The sequence below is a fragment of the Balaenoptera ricei genome, chromosome 7 (assembly GCF_028023285.1).
Source record: "Balaenoptera ricei isolate mBalRic1 chromosome 7, mBalRic1.hap2, whole genome shotgun sequence".
Lineage (NCBI taxonomy): Eukaryota > Metazoa > Chordata > Mammalia > Artiodactyla > Balaenopteridae > Balaenoptera > Balaenoptera ricei.
Window position 1 is genome coordinate 114,843,051 of NC_082645.1, and position 22,099 is coordinate 114,865,149.

General features: G+C 56.9%; 1 protein-coding gene across 2 annotated transcripts in view; it reads right to left on the bottom strand.

Moving 5' to 3' along the window:
* The window catches only part of NGEF (neuronal guanine nucleotide exchange factor), an 81,677-nt gene that overhangs the window by 4,383 nt on the left and 55,195 nt on the right, over positions 1-22,099 (bottom strand). For both annotated transcript variants that reach the window (XM_059927496.1, XM_059927495.1), the window contains exons 4-9: positions 11,849-12,009; positions 10,426-10,578; positions 9,009-9,138; positions 6,075-6,149; positions 3,828-3,917; positions 332-495 (exon numbers count right to left, since the gene is read on the bottom strand). In XM_059927496.1, the coding sequence (XP_059783479.1) occupies positions 332-495; positions 3,828-3,917; positions 6,075-6,149; positions 9,009-9,138; positions 10,426-10,578; positions 11,849-12,009 (773 nt within the window). The remainder of the gene's footprint in view (positions 1-331; positions 496-3,827; positions 3,918-6,074; positions 6,150-9,008; positions 9,139-10,425; positions 10,579-11,848; positions 12,010-22,099) is intronic.

Sequence of the window (22,099 nt, forward strand, 5' to 3'; positions counted from 1 at the left end):
GCCGGTCCCCCTCACCCCTGGCCCCCGCCCTCCACAGTGTGGACGGCGGACGAGGGGTCAGCACCCATGACACGGCAGTGGCCGCTCTGCCAAGCCCGCCCCAGGCGTCAGGCACTGAGCTGGACTCTCCCCATCCTTAGGGGTACAGCCCCCGCTAGACAGGAGGGGAAACGGAAGCTTAGGGCGTTGAAATACACCTGCCCAAAGGCCCAAGGCTGGACCAGAACGGAGCAGGCCTTCAAAGCGGATCCAGAGCCTGGGCAACATCCCACCACCGCGCCCGCCGCCCCCAGGCCGTGGCGACCCCTCATCCTTCCTGCCTGCCGCTCACCCCGGAATCTGCCGGCAGATCACCAGCAGGTCGTTGAAGAGGAAGAGGTAAATTTCCCGGAAGAGTTTCTTGGTCCGCAGGGTCCGGGATGTCTTGGGGCCTGACATCTGCTGCAGCTCGCCCTGCTTCAGCAGCCAGCGGGAGTGGGAGATGATGGGCACCGACTGCGTGAGGGGGGATGGCATCAGAACGGCTGTGCCCCTCCGCGCCCCCTGCCCCAGGCTCCCCTCGCGCTGACTGGAGTGATGACCGCGAGTAATGGTGTGTGAGGCCCGCGCTGGGCCCAGGACACGCGTGGTGCTGGCAGGAGGGACGGACGGGTGCTGGGCAAACATGGGAAGGGCGTGTGTGTGTGCATGCGCACGTGTGCCTGAGTGGGCAGGTGTGTGTCTGTCTGTTGTCTATGTATCTACGTGTGCTTTTATGTATGTGTGCTCATGCCTAAGTGTGTCCACGTGTCCTGTATGTGTCTGTACTCACGTGTGTGTACACGTGGGTGCCTCTATGTGTGTATGTGTGTTGTCATCCTCCTACTAGGCTCAGCCTGTGTGATGCAGGATCAGAGGAGAGGCCAAGTTCACAGGAGAGAGGGGAGAACTGGGTCCCACAGGGCGAGGAGACTGGGCTGGCAGGTCTCCACACTGTGGCTCTGGGGCAGGCACCCAGCACCCAGCACGCGGCCCACAGGTGGAGCTACGTGGGGGGCCTGGAGGTCTGCATCCTCAGCTGGGGCTCAGCTCCCAAACCCAGCATGACCTCAGGGACCCTCGGCAGGTACCGTGCACTCATGTGCCCAAAACCCCAGAAACCCAAGCCCTCGGGGCCCTTAGGGTCACTAATGCCTGAAGCTTTACACAAAGTTGGGGGAAAGGTCGGTAGCTTGTGTCAGATTTTCAAATTGCCCACATTTAGGAATCCCTGGAGCAGTCCATGTCACATTCTTCATGTGAGCTGACTGTACAAGGTCACACAGCCAGTAAGTGAGAGCAGGCAGCTCCTGACTCCCTGCAGGAGACAGTCTAGGCCAGCGGTCCCCAACCGTTTTGGCACCAGGGGCCGGTTTCACGGAAGACAACTTTTCTATAGATGGGGGTGGGTGGTGGGATGGCTCAGGCGGTAGTGCGAGCGATGGGGAGCGATGGGGAGTGACGGGGAGCCATGGGGAGCGATGGGGAGAGATGGGGAGCCATGGGGAGAGATGGGGAGCCATGGGGAGCGATGGGGAGAGATGGGGAGCCATGGGGAGAGATGGGGAGCCATGGGGAGCGATGGGGAGAGATGGGGAGCCATGGGGAGAGATGGGGAGAGATGGGGAGCCATGGGGAGCGATGGGGAGCCATGGGGAGCGATGGGGAGCGATGGGGAGCCATGGGGAGAGATGGGGAGAGATGGGGAGCCATGGGGAGAGATGGGGAGAGATGGGGAGAGATGGGGAGTCATGGGGAGAGATGGGGAGCCATGGGGAGAGATGGGGAGCGATGGGGAGCGATGGGGAGAGATGGGGAGCCATGGGGAGCGATGGGGAGAGATGGGGAGCCGTGGGGAGAGATGGGGAGTGATGGGGAGTGATGGGGAGAGATGGGGAGCCATGGGGAGAGATGGGGAGCCATGGGGAGCGATGGGGAGCGATGGGGAGCCATGGGGAGAGATGGGGAGAGATGGGGAGCCATGGGGAGCCATGGGGAGAGATGGGGAGAGATGAGGAGAAATGGGGAGCGATGGGGAGCGATGGGGAGAGATGGGGAGAGATGGGGAGCCATGGGGAGCGATGGGGAGAGATGGGGAGAGATGGGGAGAAATGGGGAGCGATGGGGAGCGATGGGGAGCGATGGGGAGCGATGGGGAGCGATGGGGAGCCATGGGGAGTGATGGGGAGCCATGGGGAGAGATGGGGAGCCATGGGGAGAGATGGGGAGCCATGGGGAGAGATGGGGAGCGACGGGGAGTCATGGGGAGCGATGGGGAGCGATGGGGAGCCATGGGGAGAGATGGGGAGCCATGGGGAGTGATGGGGAGCCATGGGGAGAGATGGGGAGCCATGGGGAGCGATGGGGAGCCATGGGGAGAGATGGGGAGAGATGGGGAGCGACGGGGAGCCATGGGGAGAGATGGGGAGCGATGGGGAGCCATGGGGAGCCATGGGGAGTGATGGGGAGCCATGGGGAGAGATGGGGAGCCATGAGGAGCCATGGGGAGAGATGGGGAGCCATGGGGAGTGATGGGGAGCCATGGGGAGCCATGGGGAGTGATGGGGAGCCATGGGGAGAGATGGGGAGCCATGGGGAGCGATGGGGAGCCATGGGGAGAGATGGGGAGAGATGGGGAGGGACGGGGAGCCATGGGGAGAGATGGGGAGCGATGGGGAGCCATGGGGAGCCATGGGGAGTGATGGGGAGCCATGGGGAGAGATGGGGAGAGATGGGGAGCGATGGGGAGCCATGGAGAGAGATGGGGAGCCATGGGGAGCGACGGGGAGCGATGGGGAGCCATGGGGAGAGATGGGGAGAGATGGGGAGCGATGGGGAGCCATGGGGAGAGATGGGGAGCCATGGGGAGTGATGGGGAGCCATGGGGAGAGATGGGGAGAGATGGGGAGCGACGGGGAGCCATGGGGGGAGATGGGGAGCCATGGGGAGCGATGGGGAGCCATGGGGAGCGATGGGGAGCCATGGGGAGCGATGGGGAGCGATGGGGAGCCATGGGGAGCCATGGGGAGAGATGGGGAGCCATGGGGAGCCATGGGGAGCGATGGGGAGCCATGGGGAGCGATGGGGAGCGATGGGGAGCCATGGGGAGTGATGGGGAGAGATGGGGAGCGACGGGGAGCCATGGGGAGCCATGGGGAGCGATGGGGAGCCATGGGGAGAGATGGGGAGCGATGGGGAGCCATGGGGAGAGATGGGGAGCGATGGGGAGAGATGGGGAGCCATGGGGAGCCATGGGGAGTGATGGGGAGCCATGGGGAGCCATGGGGAGTGATGGGGAGCCATGGGGAGAGATGGGGAGCCATGGGGAGCGATGGGGAGAGATGGGGAGCCATGGGGAGCCATGGGGAGCGATGGGGAGCGATGGGGAGCCATGGGGAGCCATGGGGAGCGATGGGGAGAGATGGGGAGAAATGGGGAGCGATGGGGAACCATGGGGAGAGATGGGGAGCCATGGGGAGCCGTGGGGAGCCGTGGGGAGCCATGGGGAGCAGCAGATGAAGCTCCGCTCACTCGCCCACCGCTCACCTCCTGCTCTGCGGCCCGGTTCCTAACAGACTGCAGACCCTTACCGGTCTGCGGCCCGGGGGTTGGGGACCCCTGGTCTAGGCCAGTGTGATGGCCCGGTGACTGGGGGCTGGTGGGGCCTTCAGCTAAGGGGTCAGGGAAGGCCTCGGTGGAGGTGATACTGTGCTGAGACCCAAGGGCGGCCATTCAGCGAGCCCGGCCAGTGACCAATGCTGCAGGACAGCCGGGCTGGGGCGGGGACATGTGGCTGGGCCTGGGCTCACCTTGATCTTAAACTCCATCTTCTTCTGAATGCTGATCATTTGCTCCGTGCGGCTCATTTTCCTGACGCCCTCATTGCATGCTTTTACCACCTGGGACGAGAAGGAGGACACATCAGGCCACCCGCAGCCAGCTGTCTCTGGCCACTTCCTTCGGCCCACTCAGGCCACAGCTGGTCCGTCTCAACTGGGTCTCAGTTCCAGTGTAGAAAATCAGGGCCTTGTCTTTGCTGGGACGTGAACTCCAGAGAACACGTAAATCGATGCCGACCCCTCATGTCACCTAAGAGAGCAAATTTCGACCAGAAGACGTCCTTTCTCATCTGTCAGACTGGAAATGCCCAAGGTCTGGAGGTCAGGATCCGTCACACACTGTGGGGGGAGCACAGAGTACCCCCACCTTCCTGGGAGGCAACCCAGGTACCAAGGGGCCGAATGAAACCACATTTTCTGGGACTTCCGGGGACTCATTCCGAGAGACGATATCTGCACAGGATCTAGAACAGGGCCCGGCACCCAGCAGGCACTCAGCATCTAGGAACGAGCCCAAAGACGTGCGTACTAGGATGTCCCCTGCAGTGGCGTTCAGAGCGAGAAAAACTGTCCTCAACCTAAATGTCCGTCAACAGGGGTTGATTAACGCTCATCAATCCACATAACCCTGTACTCTGAAATCATGAAGAAGTGCAATAATTTTACATGCACTAAAATGGAGGGAAAGGCCAGCTCATAAACCACAAGCCCACCTGCAAAGAATACAGTTGTGTGTGCAGGCGTCTGTTTGGAAAGGGGTCTGGAAGGGCAGGCGCCAGCATGTGGGCAGTGGGGTGTGGGAGAACTGCTGATCTCTACCATCTTCTTTTTGCTTATGAACAGTTTGTGGACTTGTTTGCATTCAGCATCATTTTTAAAAATTAAGGGAAAAAACCCACCTTTATTAAAAAAGATAAATAATGAGAAGCAAGCGTATACCTGGGAAATGAAAAGGAGGTGAAAACAGAAAAGAACTTGAAAACAGAAAACACTTGCCGGTGCCCTGAGACCCCCTGGGGCCCAGTGTGGCCGGCTGCCCAGTGGGGGCCAGAATGAAGCTCCCACCTGATCAGGTGTGTGCGTTCCAGGGGTGGGCAGAGGGTCCCGAGAGATACAGCCTGGCTGGCAGGTCACTGACCCTCCCTGACCAGCCTGCTCGAAGCTCCAGCCTTTCCCCAGCTAGGCTGGGAGGGGAGTGCTGTTTTTCCCAGTATACAAAGGGTATATTCGCCAGAAGGATTTTGGAGGCCAACTGGCGAGAGTGAGGGATGCGAGGAGAGGCCCCTGGGGGGGAAAAGACTGCATTAAGTTACGAAGTCCTCATGGCTCCATGTGGCTCACCGTGGCTTAGAACCACCACCTGACGCCCACTGGGGCTTGTCCTTTTACTAAGCTGCTGCCACTGGTACACTGAGTGGAAAGGACTTCCCAACACCAGGCTCTCGTCCGTTTCAGGGTCACCGGCACGAAAGAATGGCCCCTGCACAGCTGCCAGGAGTGGGCTCGCAGCTCAAGCGGACACACTGGAGCCAAACACACGAGACAGCGCTGCTTTAAGACAAACACGTGGGAACCGACACGTTCACTGACCCCTCCCGCACAGCCCCTGCTCTGCCGGCAGCTTCCAGGAGGAACCTCTTCTCTCCGAGGATCAGGAGCGGAGATGCCTTCTCCACTCCTGGGCAGGAAGAGCCCAGGCTTGGCAGGGCCGGGGAGTCCTCTCGCGGGGACAGGAGAGGTGCAGCTCGAGGGCCGGGAGAGGCGGGATCGGGGGGTCGGAGAGGCGCACAGGGCAGAGCTGCATCAGGGCCCAAGAAGAGCCAGAGCCGGCCTCGGAGCGCGGCAAGGGAGGCAAGAGCCATGGCTTTTGACACTGGAAACAGGTAAGGACAAGCGTGGGGCCTCCGAGGGCTGCTGCGGGGAGTGCCTGGGCCGGTGGGTGGCCGCAGAGCGGGGTTGGCGGGAGGGTCCATGAACATGTCTGCAGGTCAAGAGCGCCCGGCCGGCCTGGTCCACCCCGCACGTCAGCAGCCTGGGGTGAGAAGGAAGCCCACCCGACTTATTTTTTGGACCCGGTGACTTCTCTGGATTGCCAACTATTAAAATGAATTTGCATCTTCCAGAGACACAGGGGCACAGGAGGGGGCGGGACGGGAAGGCGGGGCTAGAGGAGGAAGACAGCTGACCGGAAACGTGGGAAGAGGAGGCACAACTCACCAGCTCCAGCTCCTTGTGGGCATCCAAAGCAGTGCCTTCCCGCTCAGACCTCTCTTCCACCCTCTTCAGGATGTTCTGAGCACAGGCAAAGTCTGCATTTAGTTTCGTCACGTACAGCCATTCCTCCCCTCTCCGCCCCCTTTGGCAGTGGCAGCCTCCCTGCTGCACTGGTCCGAACAGCCTCGTGTTGCTGCAACAGCCGGGAGCAAAGAGCCCCACCAGTTACGGACTGAGGGCGGGAGAACCTTCCACCAGCCGAGGGCCGAGCATTGCACACAAGCCTTGCCCGGCTCTAAGGTGATAACCACGAGTCAAGGTCTGCACGAGGACTAACTACGAGGGCCAAACCCGAGCCCCAGTCTCCTTACAGCGAAGACCGAAGCAAAGGGGGCAGCCAAGTGCGGTGGGGAAGGGGGAGGGCGAGGTCCGACGGTGAGGGAAGGGTGGCTCAGGGCTGGCTGTCCCCGAGGCGGGTGCAATGCTTGCAGCGTCAGTGGGGCTGCCGTCGGAAGCCAAGTAGCAGCGACCCCGAGGCTTTGTTAACTCGGGTCTTATTGATAAAGATGTCTTTTTTCCAGTAGCTGGATTTTCTTGAGTTTCGCCTATAGATTACAGTGTTTGCACTGGTTTCTGCCTCACAGTTCGCCCCGTGCCCGTATTTCTGATCTGCTCTCGTTCCATGAAGAGGATTGGGTGCGTCTGAGCACAGCTCACCTGCCCCCAGCTGCCCCATGTGGTGGCACGAACGTCCCCGGCCACCTGCTGCCACCCAGACACCAGGGTTGGACATCCTTTCCACTCTCTCCTGAGCTCCAGGCCACACCCAGATCCCTCCCGCCTCTGGACGTCCCCCAGCTGCAGGCCCCCAGCCTCCCCTGTGCGGTCACCTGCCCCGCCTCTGCCTGCCAGCCAAGCCAGACACACGCAGTCGGCTCCGATGCCTCCTTACCCTCCCCCCACCACCAACGTGGGGTCACCAACCCTGCCCGTAACCATCCCCCGGCTCCCAAATCCAGCTCCCAGCCAACAGGATGGCTCAGGCTCCACCTCTTCTCATTGGGATGAAACCCCATCTGACCAGGTCCTGCTCCTGGCCTCAGGCAGAGGATGGCATGGCTTCTTCAGCCTGGTGCACGAGCCCTCCACGCTGGCTTCCTCTCTGGTGGCCCCTCCCTACCTTCTGCGGTAACTGGCGGGTCTACCTGGAGCACCCCGCCCACGTTCACCCCACGGACACGCTGCCTCTGAACCTCAGTCCCCCTGCCCGCACCCTCCACCCCATGCCACCGTTCTCCTAGCGACAACATTAAGATAGGTCTTGATCTTAGTTTTGTTCGTTTTTATCATCCAGAAGTTAAGACTTTTCATATATCACTATATACTCTTTTCCTATAAATTTTTTTCTCTGCATAATTAGGAAATGTTACTGTCTTCTGTTTCATTGTTTCCAAGTTTAAAAAATTCACATGCAGCTCCTTCAGTCGCGGTGTCCTATGACTTGGGCTGGTCCCAGCTGATCTCCTACCGTGCCATGGACCTCCCCCCACTGCCCCCTGTCTGGGCTTCTTTTGACTCGGGTTTCTTTGGTCCTAGGCCTCCGAGAGCCCCTTCCTCCCAGGCTCCGACCTCTCCTTTCCGATACTGCCCTTCTCCCGTGGAACTAGCTGCCCATGGCCTTTGGCCTCCCGCCTGTTTGACCTCTGACCTCCCCTAACTGTGGGTCACAGGTCACCATCTCAGCCCATTCCTTTCTGAGCCACAGCCGGATCCACACCACCCACTTCATCTGCCTGGTGGCCCGGGGGTTCCCTCTACCCACCAGCACGCGGCAGGCACAAGGGCTCTCCGCCCTGTCTTGCTTGACTCTTGCAGACCCCCTTTCGGGAAAGCTCACCCTCTGCAGGCTCCCCCGTCTCCAGCTCTCTTGGCCTGCCTCTTCCCTCGCCGCGTTCCTTCTCAGGCACGATGTCCCGAGGCTGGGTCTTGGGACCCCTTTCTCTCCATCCTTGGTGGTCTCTCCTATTAAATACCACCTTGATGCCGAGGGCTTGCACCCTGACTTCTCCCTTTGACTTTAAACTTGGATATGCAATGGCTCAAAGTCCTCCCAAGCTCAGCTGGTCCAACACTGAACCCCGCCTTCCCTGTCTCGGGAAACAGCACCAGCACCTGAGCTGCTCAAACGAAAGAGTCTCCTTCCCTTTCTCTCCACAGTAGCAAGCGCACAGCTCAGTCCACTGATTTCCCCCCAGGATCTCCCACCCCAACCTCCACGAACCCACCTTTCTTTCTTGAATTGCTCCTTAACCCCTTCTCCCATTTCCACTCTTGCCCTCCTGCCGACACCCTCCACACGGCAGCTGCTTTGAGCTCTTAGCAGCGTCAACTAGATGGAATGACTCTCCATCACATTGAGGATAGAACCTAATGTCCTACCTGGCTCCTTAGGCCCCTGATCAGCCTCTGCCCACATCTGCACACTCATTCCCATCATGTTCCCCCAGCTCACCGCTGGCTGCCCTGTCTGTGAACCTTGCTGCCCCGGGGCCTTTGCATAAGCAGCTCCCTGTCAGATGAATGGCTCCTCCCTGTCAGCCAAGTCCTAGCTTAAATGTCACTCATCCGAGAGTCTTTCCTGATCCCCCAACTGGCAGCGGGCAGGCAGTCACCACCATCATGTCACTCTGTTTCAGTGTCCTCAGCCATGACCACTTCCTGGTTGTGTGTGTGTGTGTGTGTCGATCTCTCCCCACCCTCCCCCAGAATGTGGCTCTGTGGAAGCAGGGGCTGAGTCCCCACTACTTGGCACACAGTAAGAGCTTAATTAGGATTTGTGGAACAAATGGACTTCTGGAAATGGAAAGCCAGCCTGGAATGACCAAAGGAAACAGCCTGCAGCAGGAGAAGTGTGCGTCAGGGGAGAGAGGCCGGTACCTGGACCAACAGCTTGAGGCGCGTGATCCTCTGGAAAGGCAGGATGAGGAAGGAGGAGAGGGGCAGCCCCCTGCACTTGGGGTCCAGCTCCAGCTGCGCGATCAGCTCCCGAAAGGCTGCCTTCTCCTGGCTGGGGACACAGACAAGAGAGTAGGTCTCTGGCTCGTGGGAGGCGCAAATCGGAGGGGGTTCCTCCGCATCCTCAGCCTCCTAAGAACCAGACAGCCCACAAGCACAGAAAACGCGTCGATTTCTTCCCTTCTCTTTTTTTTTTTTAAAAAAAAAAATGGAAAATAAACTGTTATTGTACAAGTCAAATAACAATAGTGACTTCACACGCCAGGCCCATGAAGACTTAGCAAAATATGCTGTGTGTGGGAGGGCAAGAATTCCTTGCGTGGCCAAGACTATGAATCAGACACAGGATTCGATGATTTACCCGGCAGGAAACGGTGGCAAGGTAAACCCACGTAATGACAGCAGCAGGCAGCGGGCTGGAGACGGCTACAGGGAGAACCTGTGCTACTCCTGCCAGGTGGGGATGTCTCGTCTGCAGATGGGCTGAGTAGTGGGAACCACTGCTGGAGATCAGACGCAGGCCCTGGACTGCCCGTCACTAGGGACACGGCACTCAGGCCCAGAGAGTCTGCTCTCACGGGCCACACCAGTGGACCCCTGGGCACTGCAACATCTAGAATCCTATTCTCCTGTGTGATTGTCTTCTCAATGTTCATCCTCAAAACTGGCATCCCGATTCCCTCAAATCCCAGTTTCAAACCCCAAATGTAAAACAGCCAAACCCCTGAATACTCAAACTTTAAAACATCCCCAGTGAACTACACGGCTTGATGGAAAGACCCAACGAAGTATAATGTCCAGAGGTCACTACTCGGAGAGTCCTTTGGTGCCCATGAGTGTGCTAAGAACATATCACTGGTTAAACTGTGGTTGAAACGTGGTACAGAAATGTGAAGGATTCAAAAGAGGCAAGTTAATGAAAAAACTCTCTCATCGACGGAAACCCCAAGAAAGTTTACAAAATGGGCAGATTAGTAAATTCAAGCGCTTTGCTGGAGAACCACCAAAAAGACTCCTTCCCCCCAACCCTTGCCTTGTCTCTAGTTCAAACCACTTTCCTGCCGTCTTGGGCCTCGAGTTGTCCTCTTGGCCTCAAGCTCCCTTTTCTAAACCTCACAGAGCTCTGCACGGCCATCTGGACACAGGTCCAGTGGGCGCCACGGCTGACTGTCCCGGGGTCAACATTTCCCTAGTGACACCAAAAGCCCCAGAACGTGCCGGAGTTGGACGCTGTCCTGGGAAAGCAGAGACCCAGGGAGCACAGCTCAGTGTCAGCACAAGAGGAGGGGGCCGCCGGGGCCACGCCTGTGCGACGGCCCCGCCGCCCAGCCCTACTCACAGCAGCTGCTTGTAGGTCCTCTCCTGGTAGGTCTGGTTGCTGACGTAGGTGATGTAGACGGAGAAGTGGTCGGCGGCGTAGAGGTACACGATGTCGCACACGTCCGAGATGACGACGTTCTCCTCCATCCGGCGCTCCAGCTCCAAGAGAAACCTGCGGCGGGCAGCGGCTGGCTTAGGGGCGGCTGGCTGCAGAGACCCGGGGCATGTCTCCACCAAACCAACCAACACGACAGGAGGCAGTCCCAGCCAGGGGGGCACATTCCGTCACATCGCGGAATTACTTGTTCAGTTTTTTAGGTGGGTAGTGACATTAGGAGCATTTTTAAAAGGGAGAGACCTCAACTTTCACATCCATACTGGTGCGTTTACAGATGAAGTGAGATGACGATGGGGATCTGCTTCAGAATGATCCCGTGGGTGAACCTAGATGCTGAAGCGTGGGCTCGCTACACTGGTGTCTCTACTTCTGCATGTTTAGGGTTTTCCATAATAAAATATAAATAAATACAAAAATAAATAGACACTCCTCCCCCAGTGGGGGTGAGCGGCAGAGACCGAGGGGTCTCTGAGGCTGCTCTGGTCTCAGTCAGCTCTCGCCTTCCTGAGCCTACCAGGTGGGGGGCTGCCACGAGGATCTGGGGGCTGCAAACGGGAAGGTGGGGTGTCCATGTGGAGGGGGACCGACTCAGGAGGGTCCATGGAGAGCCACACACGGTGTGGGTTTGCTGCTGCCCGCGTGCTATTTCACATCTGAACAGGCGGGGTCGGACCAGCTGATAAAAGCTGAGTTCTGCACTTTTAGCTGCAAACCTCCCCAGGCTACAGTGAAAAGGGTAAATGGATCTTTTATCCTAACGGAATGACTGGAGTTCATTTTTTCTTTGCAGTAATCAGTCAATAGATGCCTATTCCTCCTCCACTTAAGCTCATCCCATCCTTCTTTAGGCAAAGTATAAGTACAGTCCCAATCGCCACCTCCACACACTCTTGCAAACACCACGCAACCGGAGAAGAGAAAGTGTAAATCCAGGACCGCGCTCCGCGTTGGCCTTCAGAGGGTCTCGGGCCCCACACACACCAAGCCAGGGCCTTGTGACATCAGGATAAAGAGCAGCTCACACGGACACCCCCGGACCAGGTCGTGACACCCGCCACCGATGTGCCTGACTGTGGGAGACACACGGAGCACCTGCGTGGCCGGGAGGGACCTGCAGGCAGCAGTCCTGTCCAGGGGGGTGCGACGGGCCTCGCTGCTGGGAGATCTTTGGATTTATGTATTTAGTTATATCTTATTACAGAAAATTCCAAACATACAAAAGCAGAGAAGCCAGAGTAACAGGCAGTGCCACCAGCCCCGGACGTGCCCCAGGCGAGGAGGAGGGACAGGAAGGGGCCCCACAAGGACCGGGGTGGAGGCTTACCGCTCGCTGACGGCCATGACGTCCAGCACGTTGGAGAAGAGGATGTGCGCCTCGGACGGGTGCAGGATCTTCTTCAGGCGCTCGTTCTCCATGAAGTGGGACACCAGCAGGTTCAGGCTTTTGTAGTAGGAGGCCTCGGAAGTCACCAGCTCGAACATGGCCTGGGATGTGAGGAGGGCCAGTGGTCAGCACCCAGGACTCATCTCCCCCCGCTCTCAGACAGATGCAAAGGTTTGATTTTATTTTAGTTTTTTGGCTGCCATGCACGGCTTGCGGGATCTTAGTTCCCCGACCAGGAATCAAACCTGTGCCCCCTGCAGTGAAAGTGCCGAGTCCTAACCACTGGACCGCCAGGGAAGTCCCCAGATGCAAAGGTTTTAAAAGTGAAAGAAGGCTGCTGTCGGGGTCTGCGTTGGCAAGGGCACTGCCATCCGCGGCCAAGACCGCTTGCCCCGCTCACAACAGTGAAGCCGGAGATAGCCTCGTGTCCAAGTACGGAACAAGGTCAAACACGAGGGGCCAGCCATCCGTTGGGTTCCCGACAGCTGCTAAGGGTGACTCAGGACTGTTTCCTGCTGCGGAATGGGTGAGAGTGTCAGCAGTAGAAGGAACCCCACTTCTACACGCCCAGAAAAATGTCTGGAAGGAAACAGGCCATAATGTCAACCACAGGTGTCAGTAGGGGGTGGAGTTTGGGGGTGACTTTTACTCTTTTCTTTTTACCCTTTCAATTGTCTAAAAATTGAAGAATGAGCATATATTGTTTCTTTCATGGTCTTATTTTATAATGTAATCGATAAAGCAATTTTCATTTTGAAAAAGAGAGAAAGAAGACAAGAGAAAGAAATCCATAATCTAATAAGCTTTTTGGAGGTGCCTTCATTCTCTATCATGCTTATCACCTGATTATTGAGCCTATGCAACAGCAAAGTAACCGGACCTCTGTTCCCTCACGTGTCATCTGTGAAGCGAGGGCAGTAGTTGCTGGTTCACCCTCCTTCCTCGCTCTCAAGCAAACCCATGACCCTTCTTGAGACCACCCTGGGACCACCCTCACCTTCCTCTCCCCCATCTCTCTCTGCTGTTCCTCAGCTTAGGGTGGGTTCAGGTCTGGGCCCACAGTGGCTGCCCAGAAGGGACAGTGTAGTGGGATGAACTGTGCGCCCACCCAAAGCTGTGTCCACATGCTAAGCTCCAGCACCTGTGAATGCGAACCTATTTGGCAAAAGGGTCTTTGCGGATATAAGTGAAGGATGTCAAGGTGAGGAGACCATCCTGGATGGAGGGTCTAAATCCAATGACAGGTGTCCTTATAGGAGAGATGCAGAGGGAGACCTGGCAGACACACAGGGAAGAAGGCCAGGTGAGGACACAGGAAGAGACTGGAGTGATGCTGCTTCAAGCCAAGGAACACCTGGAGCCACCGGAAGCGGAAAGAGGCAGAACTGCCAACACGCTGATTTCAGGCTTCTGGCCTCTACAACTGGGGGAGAATAAATTACCACCCAGTTTATGGTAATTTGTTACTGCAGCCCCAGGAAACAAACACAGACAGACAGAGGAGGGCTGGGAGATGGGACAGCGATGAGCGTAGGGGGCCCTGGTCCCTTCCCAGCGTCCCGACCGCCCCACATCTCACTCCCTTTGGGCTCCTCCATCCTCCCACTGGCCAGAACCCTGACCCAGGCGGGGCTCCAGGCTCTGGCCACGAAAGCTAGCGCTCCCGGGGCTAGGAAGGATGGTGGAAGGAAGGGAGACAGGGAAGGGAAGAGGGAGGGAGGACCAGCATGTGTTCCAAACACACAAGGCGCTTTCTCGTTCCATCCTCACTGGTCTCCCAGGAAGGACATACAGAAGTTCGCATTTCACTAAAAGGAAACAGATGCAGAGGTTAAGTCATGCCCCAAAGTTACTGCTGGAGGGTGGAAGATTCAACCCAAGGTTCTTCCAAGTTCTGGGCTCTGCCCACCAGTACCCACCCCTGCCGACGTAGACGCAGGCAGAGCGGGGATTCGACGGCGTCTGCAGGTGGCCTGGCCACTTCCCTGCAAAGCTCGGACAAACAGCCAACCTGGCAAAGTACTTTAACATAAGCGACATATTTGTAAGTTGGGGATGCTTAACAGCATAAAACTGCCCAGCACCACTGAGAAAGTTCACACAGAGCTCACTCCAGGGTGGCCCACAAATGACAGACCGTGGGCCACCATCAGAGGAGAGCCCACCGGTCCCCTAGTGTCTGTGCCTCACTCAAGACAGTGAGACGAGGCACTGAAACGAGCTGGCGCCCTCTCTGTAGCTGTCCCCAGGTCACAGATGCTTGGTCTGCTTAAAGATATGAAACCACACAAGGCACATCCCACTGGCCTCACTCACGGCAGAGCTGAGGCCTCAGCACGGAAGGCCCCACCCTCTGTCCTGCCAACGTCCAGCCAAGCCCTGCCTGGCAAGGCTGAGACCGCGCTGGGCAGGAAGTTCCTGGAAGCATCTCTGTTACAGATGTTGAAAACAAATCACTTTCCTGCTGCTAAATTTAAGTTTCTTAAGAAAATGTCAGGCCATTACAGCTTGCAAGTTCTAAGCAAATATAGCTAAAAGAAACAAAACAAAACACCCCAAACTGAGACAGATGAGTGTTGCAGATACCAAGAGAGGAAAACACCACCATGCCCAGGACGCAGCCCCGCAGATAAGGCGTGTCCGCTAAGCCACGTCGCCCTGAGCAACGCCTGTGAGGCACAGCTGTGGGGTCACACGCGGGGAGGCGCCCGGAGCCCCGACAGCACCACCATCCTGATCGCCGGGAGGACGGGGGGTCAGGGGCCACCGGGCAGTGGCAGGCGGGCCTCTCAGCCGCTGACACGCAGCGGGCGTTGGGCCTGAATCACTGCTCCTTGATCCCGGCTGTGCCCGTTCACCACAAACTCACCCCCTCTTTCTCCGTTTATAGGCGATTAGTCATCCGTGGATTTTTGTTTTCCAGGGTGTTTGTCTTTATTTTATTGGTCAAATTATTTGCCACATCAGTATGGTCGTCTTTTCCTCATCAATATTATTTTTACTCTCAGTCATTCAAGCCTTTGCACTGAGCGTGGAGCCGACAGGGATCCAGGGCCTGCTCACTCATCCACTCATTCGTTCATTCATTCGTCCGCAAACGCTGACGGGCACTGGTCCAGGCACCCGGCACTCCTCCTCCGTGAACACAGCAAACTCCCTGCTTCCATCCCAGGGCAGTGAAGGCAGAGCAGACGGGAGTAAAATGCATCCCGCTGGGTGTGAGGGATGCTGCGAGCAGACGGGAAGAGGCGTGTGCGAGCACATGAGTGTGTATATACGCGTGTGACTGTGTGTACGTGAGTGCGTATATGTCAGTGTGTGTGTGTGCGAGCACATGAGTGTGTATGTACGCGTGTGACTGTGTGTGCGTGAGTGCATATATGTCAGTGTGTGTGTGTGTGTGAGCACATGAGAGTGTGTATGTATGCGTGTGACTGTGTGTGCGTGAGTGCGTATATGTCAGTGTGTGTGTGTGTGAGCAAATGAGAGTGTGTATGTACGGGTGTGACTGTGAGTGCGTGTGTGAGTGCGTATATGTCTGTGTGTGTGTGTGTGTGAGCACATGAGAGTGTGTATGTACGCGTGTGACTGTGTGTATGTGACTGCGTGAGTGCGTATATGTCAGTGTGTGTGTGTGAGCACATGAGTGTGTATATACGCGTGTGACTGTGTGTACGTGAGTGCGTATATGTCAGTGTGTGTGTGTGTGTGAGCACGAGAGTATGTATGCGTGTGACTGTGTGTGCGTGAGTGCATATATGTCGGTGTGTGTGTGTGAGCACGAGAGTGTGTATGTACGCGTGTGACTGTGTGTATGTGACTGCATGAGTGCGTATATGTCAGTGTGTGTGTGTGTGTGAGCACATGAGTGTGTATATATGCGTGTGACTGTGTGTACGTGAGTGCGTATATGTCAGTGTGTGTGTGTGTGAGCACAAGAGTGTGTATGTACGCGTGTGACTGTGTGTACGTGAGTGCGTATATGTCGGTGTGTGTGTGTGTGTGAGCACATGAGAGTGTGTATGTACACGTGTGACTGTGTGTGCGTGAGTGCGTATATGTCGGTGTGTGTGTGTGAGCACATGAGAGTGTGTATGTACGCGTGTGACTGTGTGTGCGTGAGTGCGTATATGTCAGTGTGTGTGTGTGAGCACATGAGTGTGTATGTACGCGTGTGACTGTGTGTGCGTGAGTGCGTATATGTCAGTGTGTGTGTGTATGTGAGCACATGAGTGTGTATGTACGCGTGTGACTGTGTGTGCGTGAGTGCGTATATGTCAGTGTGTGTGTGTGTGTGTGTGAGCACATGAGAGTGTGTATGTACGCGTGTGACTGTGTGTGCGTGAGTCCGTATATGTCAGTGTGTGTGTGTGTGTGAGCACATGAGTGTGTATGTACGCGTGTGACTGTGTGTGCGTGAGTGCGTATATGTCAGTGTATGCGTGTGAGTTACTTACTGCAGAGAATCCCTCCTTGGTGAAAGCAGCCGCTGCTCTGCGGCCGGGCTGGCTAAGGCCCCGCATTGCCCACCGTCGGGTTGCAGGGCTCACGCGGGACCGTTACCCTCGGGAGCTCGGTTAGACTGACCCGAATTTTCTGAATCACAGCTTGGTCTCCCATCGGTGCTTAGTGCTGGATTATTCTGCTTGGTATCTGCCAACAGTCATGATATGCTTCCTGGGTTTTTTCCAACCCCGCTACTACTCAGCCCAACTCCCTCCTGGGTTCTTTGCCAAGGGTAAGAGCTGGTCAGCTCTGGACCTTTCTTCGAGGGGCCAGTCCAGGTGGTTTTGCAGCCAGCGAGGGCTGTGCTGGGCCTGGTGTCCACCACAGGCCGCTGAGGAGCAGAGCTGTCAAGGCTTCGGCCTTGGAGTTAGCCAGAGAATAGCTTCATCCCACTAAGCGTGTTTCCACGTGTGCAGGACGAGGACCACAGTCCCCAGAGGAAAGGCCCAGCTGGAGCCGGCCCATCTCAAAGCACCTGGCAGACAGATGTCTGGGGTCGTAATCTATCCGACATCTGTGTGTCGTCTTCACAGGACCTCAAGTGCTTCACGGATGGAGCTCCAGCCAGAGGGGTCAAGGAGGGCCTGTACCAGGAGGTGACATTGGGTCTGAGTCCCAAAGTATGACCCGTTCAGAGCAGGGGGGTGGACACCAGGTGGAGGTGGGAGAGGGGGTGGTGGAGAGGAAGCTGGGGGAGGGGCCCTGGCGGCCAGGCCACTAGAGGGGTCACGTGGGGGCAGAGCAGGCTTCTGTGTACAGTCTTAAGTCCACCCTGCTGGCCGCCGTGTGGACCAGAACCACACAGCCTTGCGTTCCAGAGTCCCCGGGGCTGCTCGATGCTCCTGCGCTCCGCACGTGTTCTCGCCGCTTCCCCCGCCGGCCTGTGGATGAGAAGCCATGCCTGTCTCCCCACAGGCTTGGGAAGAACTGGATTATATTTTTCTCAGTAAACTTAGATTTTTCTCCAAAAAAAGGAAACAACGTATCAGAGAAATCACCGGAGTTGCAGCTGAGACCATCGCCACAGAGTCTCATGAGCTGACAGGGTTCACCTTTGGTCGGTGAGCATCTCCCCCTCCCTGGGGGAGTCCAGAAACTTCCGAGCCTGCAGACCCCAGGCCAGCCCCGTACCCCACGGAACAGAAGATGCCCCACAGACGCACAGAACCAGGACCCCTCTCCCGATGCAGCCCAGGCCTCGGTGCTGTTTGGGTTCAGGGCCCTCACGCAGCCTTGGGACCGGAGTGGCCCTGAGTCAGGCCCACCTGGACCACCCTAGTCAAGCAGTGCATTTGAAGAAACAGAAGAGACCCCTGACCCATCAGCAAGGGGATGAAAGAGGAAGCCAGGACACAAAGAAAAGTCTGCTTCTGATCAAAGAAAGTGAAAAAAACAGCCCCTAACACACAAAGTGCGCTGTCCGTTAAGAACTCAGTTTACTGACCCACAATTTCCTGTGATCTAAGACAGTTCAGCCTGTGGTATCTCATTTTCCACGCGGGTCCTCATGGTCCGGGCAGGCAGCTCACATCATCGGCCTCCACACTCCACCCTGATGTCCCCATTGGTATGGGTCCTTCCTTCTTACAGCATCAGCAAAGCTCAAGGCTGAACAGTCCTTTGCCTTGTTCTTTACCTGCACCGTCTCCTTCTTACAATTCAGGATTCTCTATGGACCCCGTGTGTGGTCATTCTATCCTGGTTTGGATTGGTTTCGGCTTCCTGACCTTGGTGTCAATGCTTCACGGCGGTCTTTGATGCCATAACCTTTATTATGACGCTGTTGCGTGGCCTGAGTCACCAGGGGTCAGAGACAAAAGTGGGCTGACCGAGGACAGACGCTACCCACCACCTCCCTTCACTACTGTTGTTGTCTGGTGTGTCATTGGCAGAGCCAGGAAGCAAAAGCATCCCCTTACCCCTAAGGGTCCCAGGAGGCACCTTCACCTCTGCCTGCATCCCAGGTTCTTTCCAGGACAGATTGTCTGCAGTGGCCGGGACTAAGCTCTTGTCTGAGCAGATGTACAGAAAGGATCTTGTCAGGTAGCCTGCGTTTTCCCACCTGTTATGGACTGAATTGTGTCCCCCAAAGTTCATATGTTGAAGTTCTAACCCGCAATGTGACTGCATTTGGAGATGGGGCCTTTGAAGAGGTAATTACAGTTAATGCGCTCATAAGGGTGGGCCCCTAATCCAATATGACTGGTGAACTTACAAGAAGAGGAACAGACACCTCACACCTCTGTGTAAGGGATGCACATACACAGAGGAAAGACCGTGTGAGGACACAGTGAGAAGGTGGCCACCTGCAAACCGAGGAGGGAGGCCTCACCAGAAACCAGCCCTGCCAGCACCTTGATCTTGGACTTCCAGCCCCCAGAACTATGAGAATAAATGTCTGTGGGTTAGCCACCCAGTCTGAGGTATTCTGTTATGGCAGCCCAAGCTGGCTAAGGCACCAGCTGCTTTCCCATCCAACTCCAAAAACTCTGTCCCTCGCCATCCTCCGGGCTGGACATTCAGTCCATGCTGCCTTCACCACCCATCTGACCAGATCGTGGACTGGAGGGCGAGGGCGGGGGGCCCCTCCTGACACAGGACACACATCCCTCAAGGAACAAGGCAACGCTAGACATTATTCCAAACTGCTGTAAATGAGGCCTGGGACCAGAGTCCAGAGAAAGGAGACATTCTCTGCAGGAGGCTCCCAGGTCACTGGGGAGGTTCAGACCAGAATGATGGCTGTTCATCAATATTCTGTAAAACAGCATGTACTGCTTCCAAAAAATCACACTGGGGAGAAAAAGGCTGTTTTGCAAGATCTGCTGAGCACTCCCTGATGCCCCTTTGCCAGTTTGGGCATCACTTTCTCTCCAAATCCAGGAAACTCTTGGCTACATTTCTCTCTTAGTCAATACCTTCCTGTCTGAGACACATTGATGGGTGTGACACTTCATTGGTAAATAGTGGCCATAAGGGGCTTCCCTGGTGGCGCAGTGGTTAAGAATCTGCCTGCCAATGCAGGGGACATGGGTTCGAGCCCTGGTCTGGGAAGATCCCACATGCCGCGGAGCAACTAAGCCCGTAAGCCACAACTACTGAGCCTGCGCGTCTGGAGCCTGTGCTCCGCAACGGGAGAGGCCGCGACAGTGAGAGGCCCGCGCACCGCGATGAAGAGTGGCCCCCGCTTGCCGCAACTAGAGAAAGCCCTCGCACAGAAACGAAGACCCAACACAGCCGAAAATAAATAAATAAATTAAAAAAAAAAATAGTGGCCATAAATGTCCTTGTTCTCTCCACCTTGTCTATGCAGGGTTATCAGAGATAAATGGCACCAGCGGGCAAATAATAGTAACAGCTGCCATTTGTCCAACTCCTAACCCGTGCCTGGTGTAATGCTGAGTACTTCCAATGTGTCACCTCCCTCCGTCCTCACTACAATCCTGGAGGTCACCCAACCGTCCCCACTGTGTGGATGAGAGGGCCGGGGCCACACAGCCGGTGAGTGGCAAAACCAAGGTTCGCACCCCATCCTTCTGACCTCAGGGCTCTGTGTCTTGACCACTCTGCTAGAGACGCCCTTCCACAGAAATGCCCAGGCTTTCCCGTGAGCCTGTGGGCCTGCAGTGGCGCCAGGCTGGTAGCCCCTCTCCTTGCAGGTCGGTCTTGGTCTGCTGTTATTTACGCAGAAGCCCCTTCCTTCCCACCCTAGGCTCTTTCCAGGTTCTTAATCATCTTTTTAGCTTTACATGGTGCTTTCAAGTAGGTGCTTGATAATAAGTTTGTTAAGAGAAAACCTTTAAACCAGTGCTCAAATGCAAACCAGGCCTGGCGTCGGGTCGATGGGTCGTACAGGCGGATGAGTCGTGCCACGACTCACAACTTCCACCCAAAGGCTCGGCTCCCAGACCTGTCCTCCTCGGGGCCGTCTGTGTCTCTTTACAAGGACACTGTTAGCTGTGCCCGTCGTTCGTCCTCCTTTCCTGGCTCCTGCTGGCCTGAATGTCTGATGTCCCATCTCCTTTACCAGGTGGCTTCCTGAAAGGCCTGGCCTCGGTGCAGCACACAGGAAACTCCAAATGTTTACTGAGCACCTCCCAAGAGCTGGGGGCTGGGGGCTGCGGGCACTGGGGATTCCCAAGATGACCAAGAGCTGATCCCTGCCCCTGGGAGGTCGCCGGCTCAGGAGACCACAGCTGCTGGGGGGCTGGGGTCCGTGATGCTGTCTTGCCCTCCCCACCTCACTCATTCCACAGATATGTGCCCAGAGCCACCTCCAGGTAGTGGCTCGGCTTGATGCTGGGGACACAGAAGGACACAGACACACCAGGGAGGCAGCGGCTTGGGCACAGCCAATGACAGCTCTGCAGTGATGCCCACGGTGCAGTGGGAGGGGGCTTTGCCATGGCAGGGGGAGATGGGGAGGCAGGCAGCCAGAGAAGGCTTCCGGAAGGGGCTGTCAGAGTCAAAGAGCCAATAAGACTTAGCCAGGCAAAAAGGAAAAAAAACCCCCAGCATTTCTCAGCCTGGTCCTGCGACCACAGGTGTTTGTGAAAATGCAGATTCCCAGGAACCTCCCCAGCCCCCCGCATAACCTGTCCTTTAACAAGATCCCCAGGTCGTTCTGAGGCATGGCAGAGTCTGAGGACCCCTGGTGCCAGGGCTGGGGGCCCCCAGCCCCAAACCCTCCCCGGGTACCTTTCTTTCGCACTTATCACCTTGAGTGCTAAGCGTTAGGGCACCTGCCCGATGCCGGACTTCGCTGTTAGTGCCTGGAGGGTGGAAGGAGATGGAGAGAAAGCTGGGCCAGAATGCCGAGGGGTTTGGTGGGGGGATGGGGGGGGTCCCTCCTTGGGCTCAGGCTGCCTTGGAGGCCATGGGACGTCACAGCGCAGGCTCTGTGCCCTTGTGCTGGTGGGAGTTACGACCACCTGGGTTGGCTGTAGGCTGAGCCTTGTGCTTAAGATGCTCAGCCCCTGTGCAGACCACAGACCCCAAAGACAAACCCGTGGCCCCCGAGGGCCTGAGGCTGCCCCAGCCACTCAGGCGAGCTGCCTCCGCTCTCCTCTGGGGGTGTCAGCAGGAGCCGGGGAGCGGCGTCCTCCGCCAGAGGCTGTGCCTGCCCTCTGCTTTGGGCCTTGAGCCCTTCTGCTGCCAGCAGCGGCCACCCTGGGTGGATCTGCACCCTCGCTCTGCCAGACCTTGCTTCCCACGTGATCCTACAGTCCATGCGCAAAGCTTTCCTCACTTCCGCGGCTAGAAGAGTAATTCATACCTCAGAGACATTAGAGTGGACAGAAGTGACTAAGAAAAGGCTTTGAGTTAAGAAGCAGCCTCTAGAGCCCCTCTCTCATCCTCGAATAATTACGATGGAGTCGGATTCCAGAGCCCAGGCTCTGCTGCAGCGTGGTCTCTAGTCAGTGCGGGAAATGCAAGAAGTGCCAAGACCAGGGGCCTCCACGGGGGCCACGGGGCCTCAGTGTCACCCAGGGTGATGACAACTTAGTCCCGGGGTGGCTGTGGAACTAGGGATCACACATTAAATGTGAGTTGGCATGCAGGCCCTGGGGGGCCCGGTGCGCCTCCACACCACCAGCTGCCCAAACCCAAGCCTTGGCAAGCTCACACACATCACAAGCCAATTGTGACGTTTTCTCAAGATGACCTGGTTAATAAGATAACTTA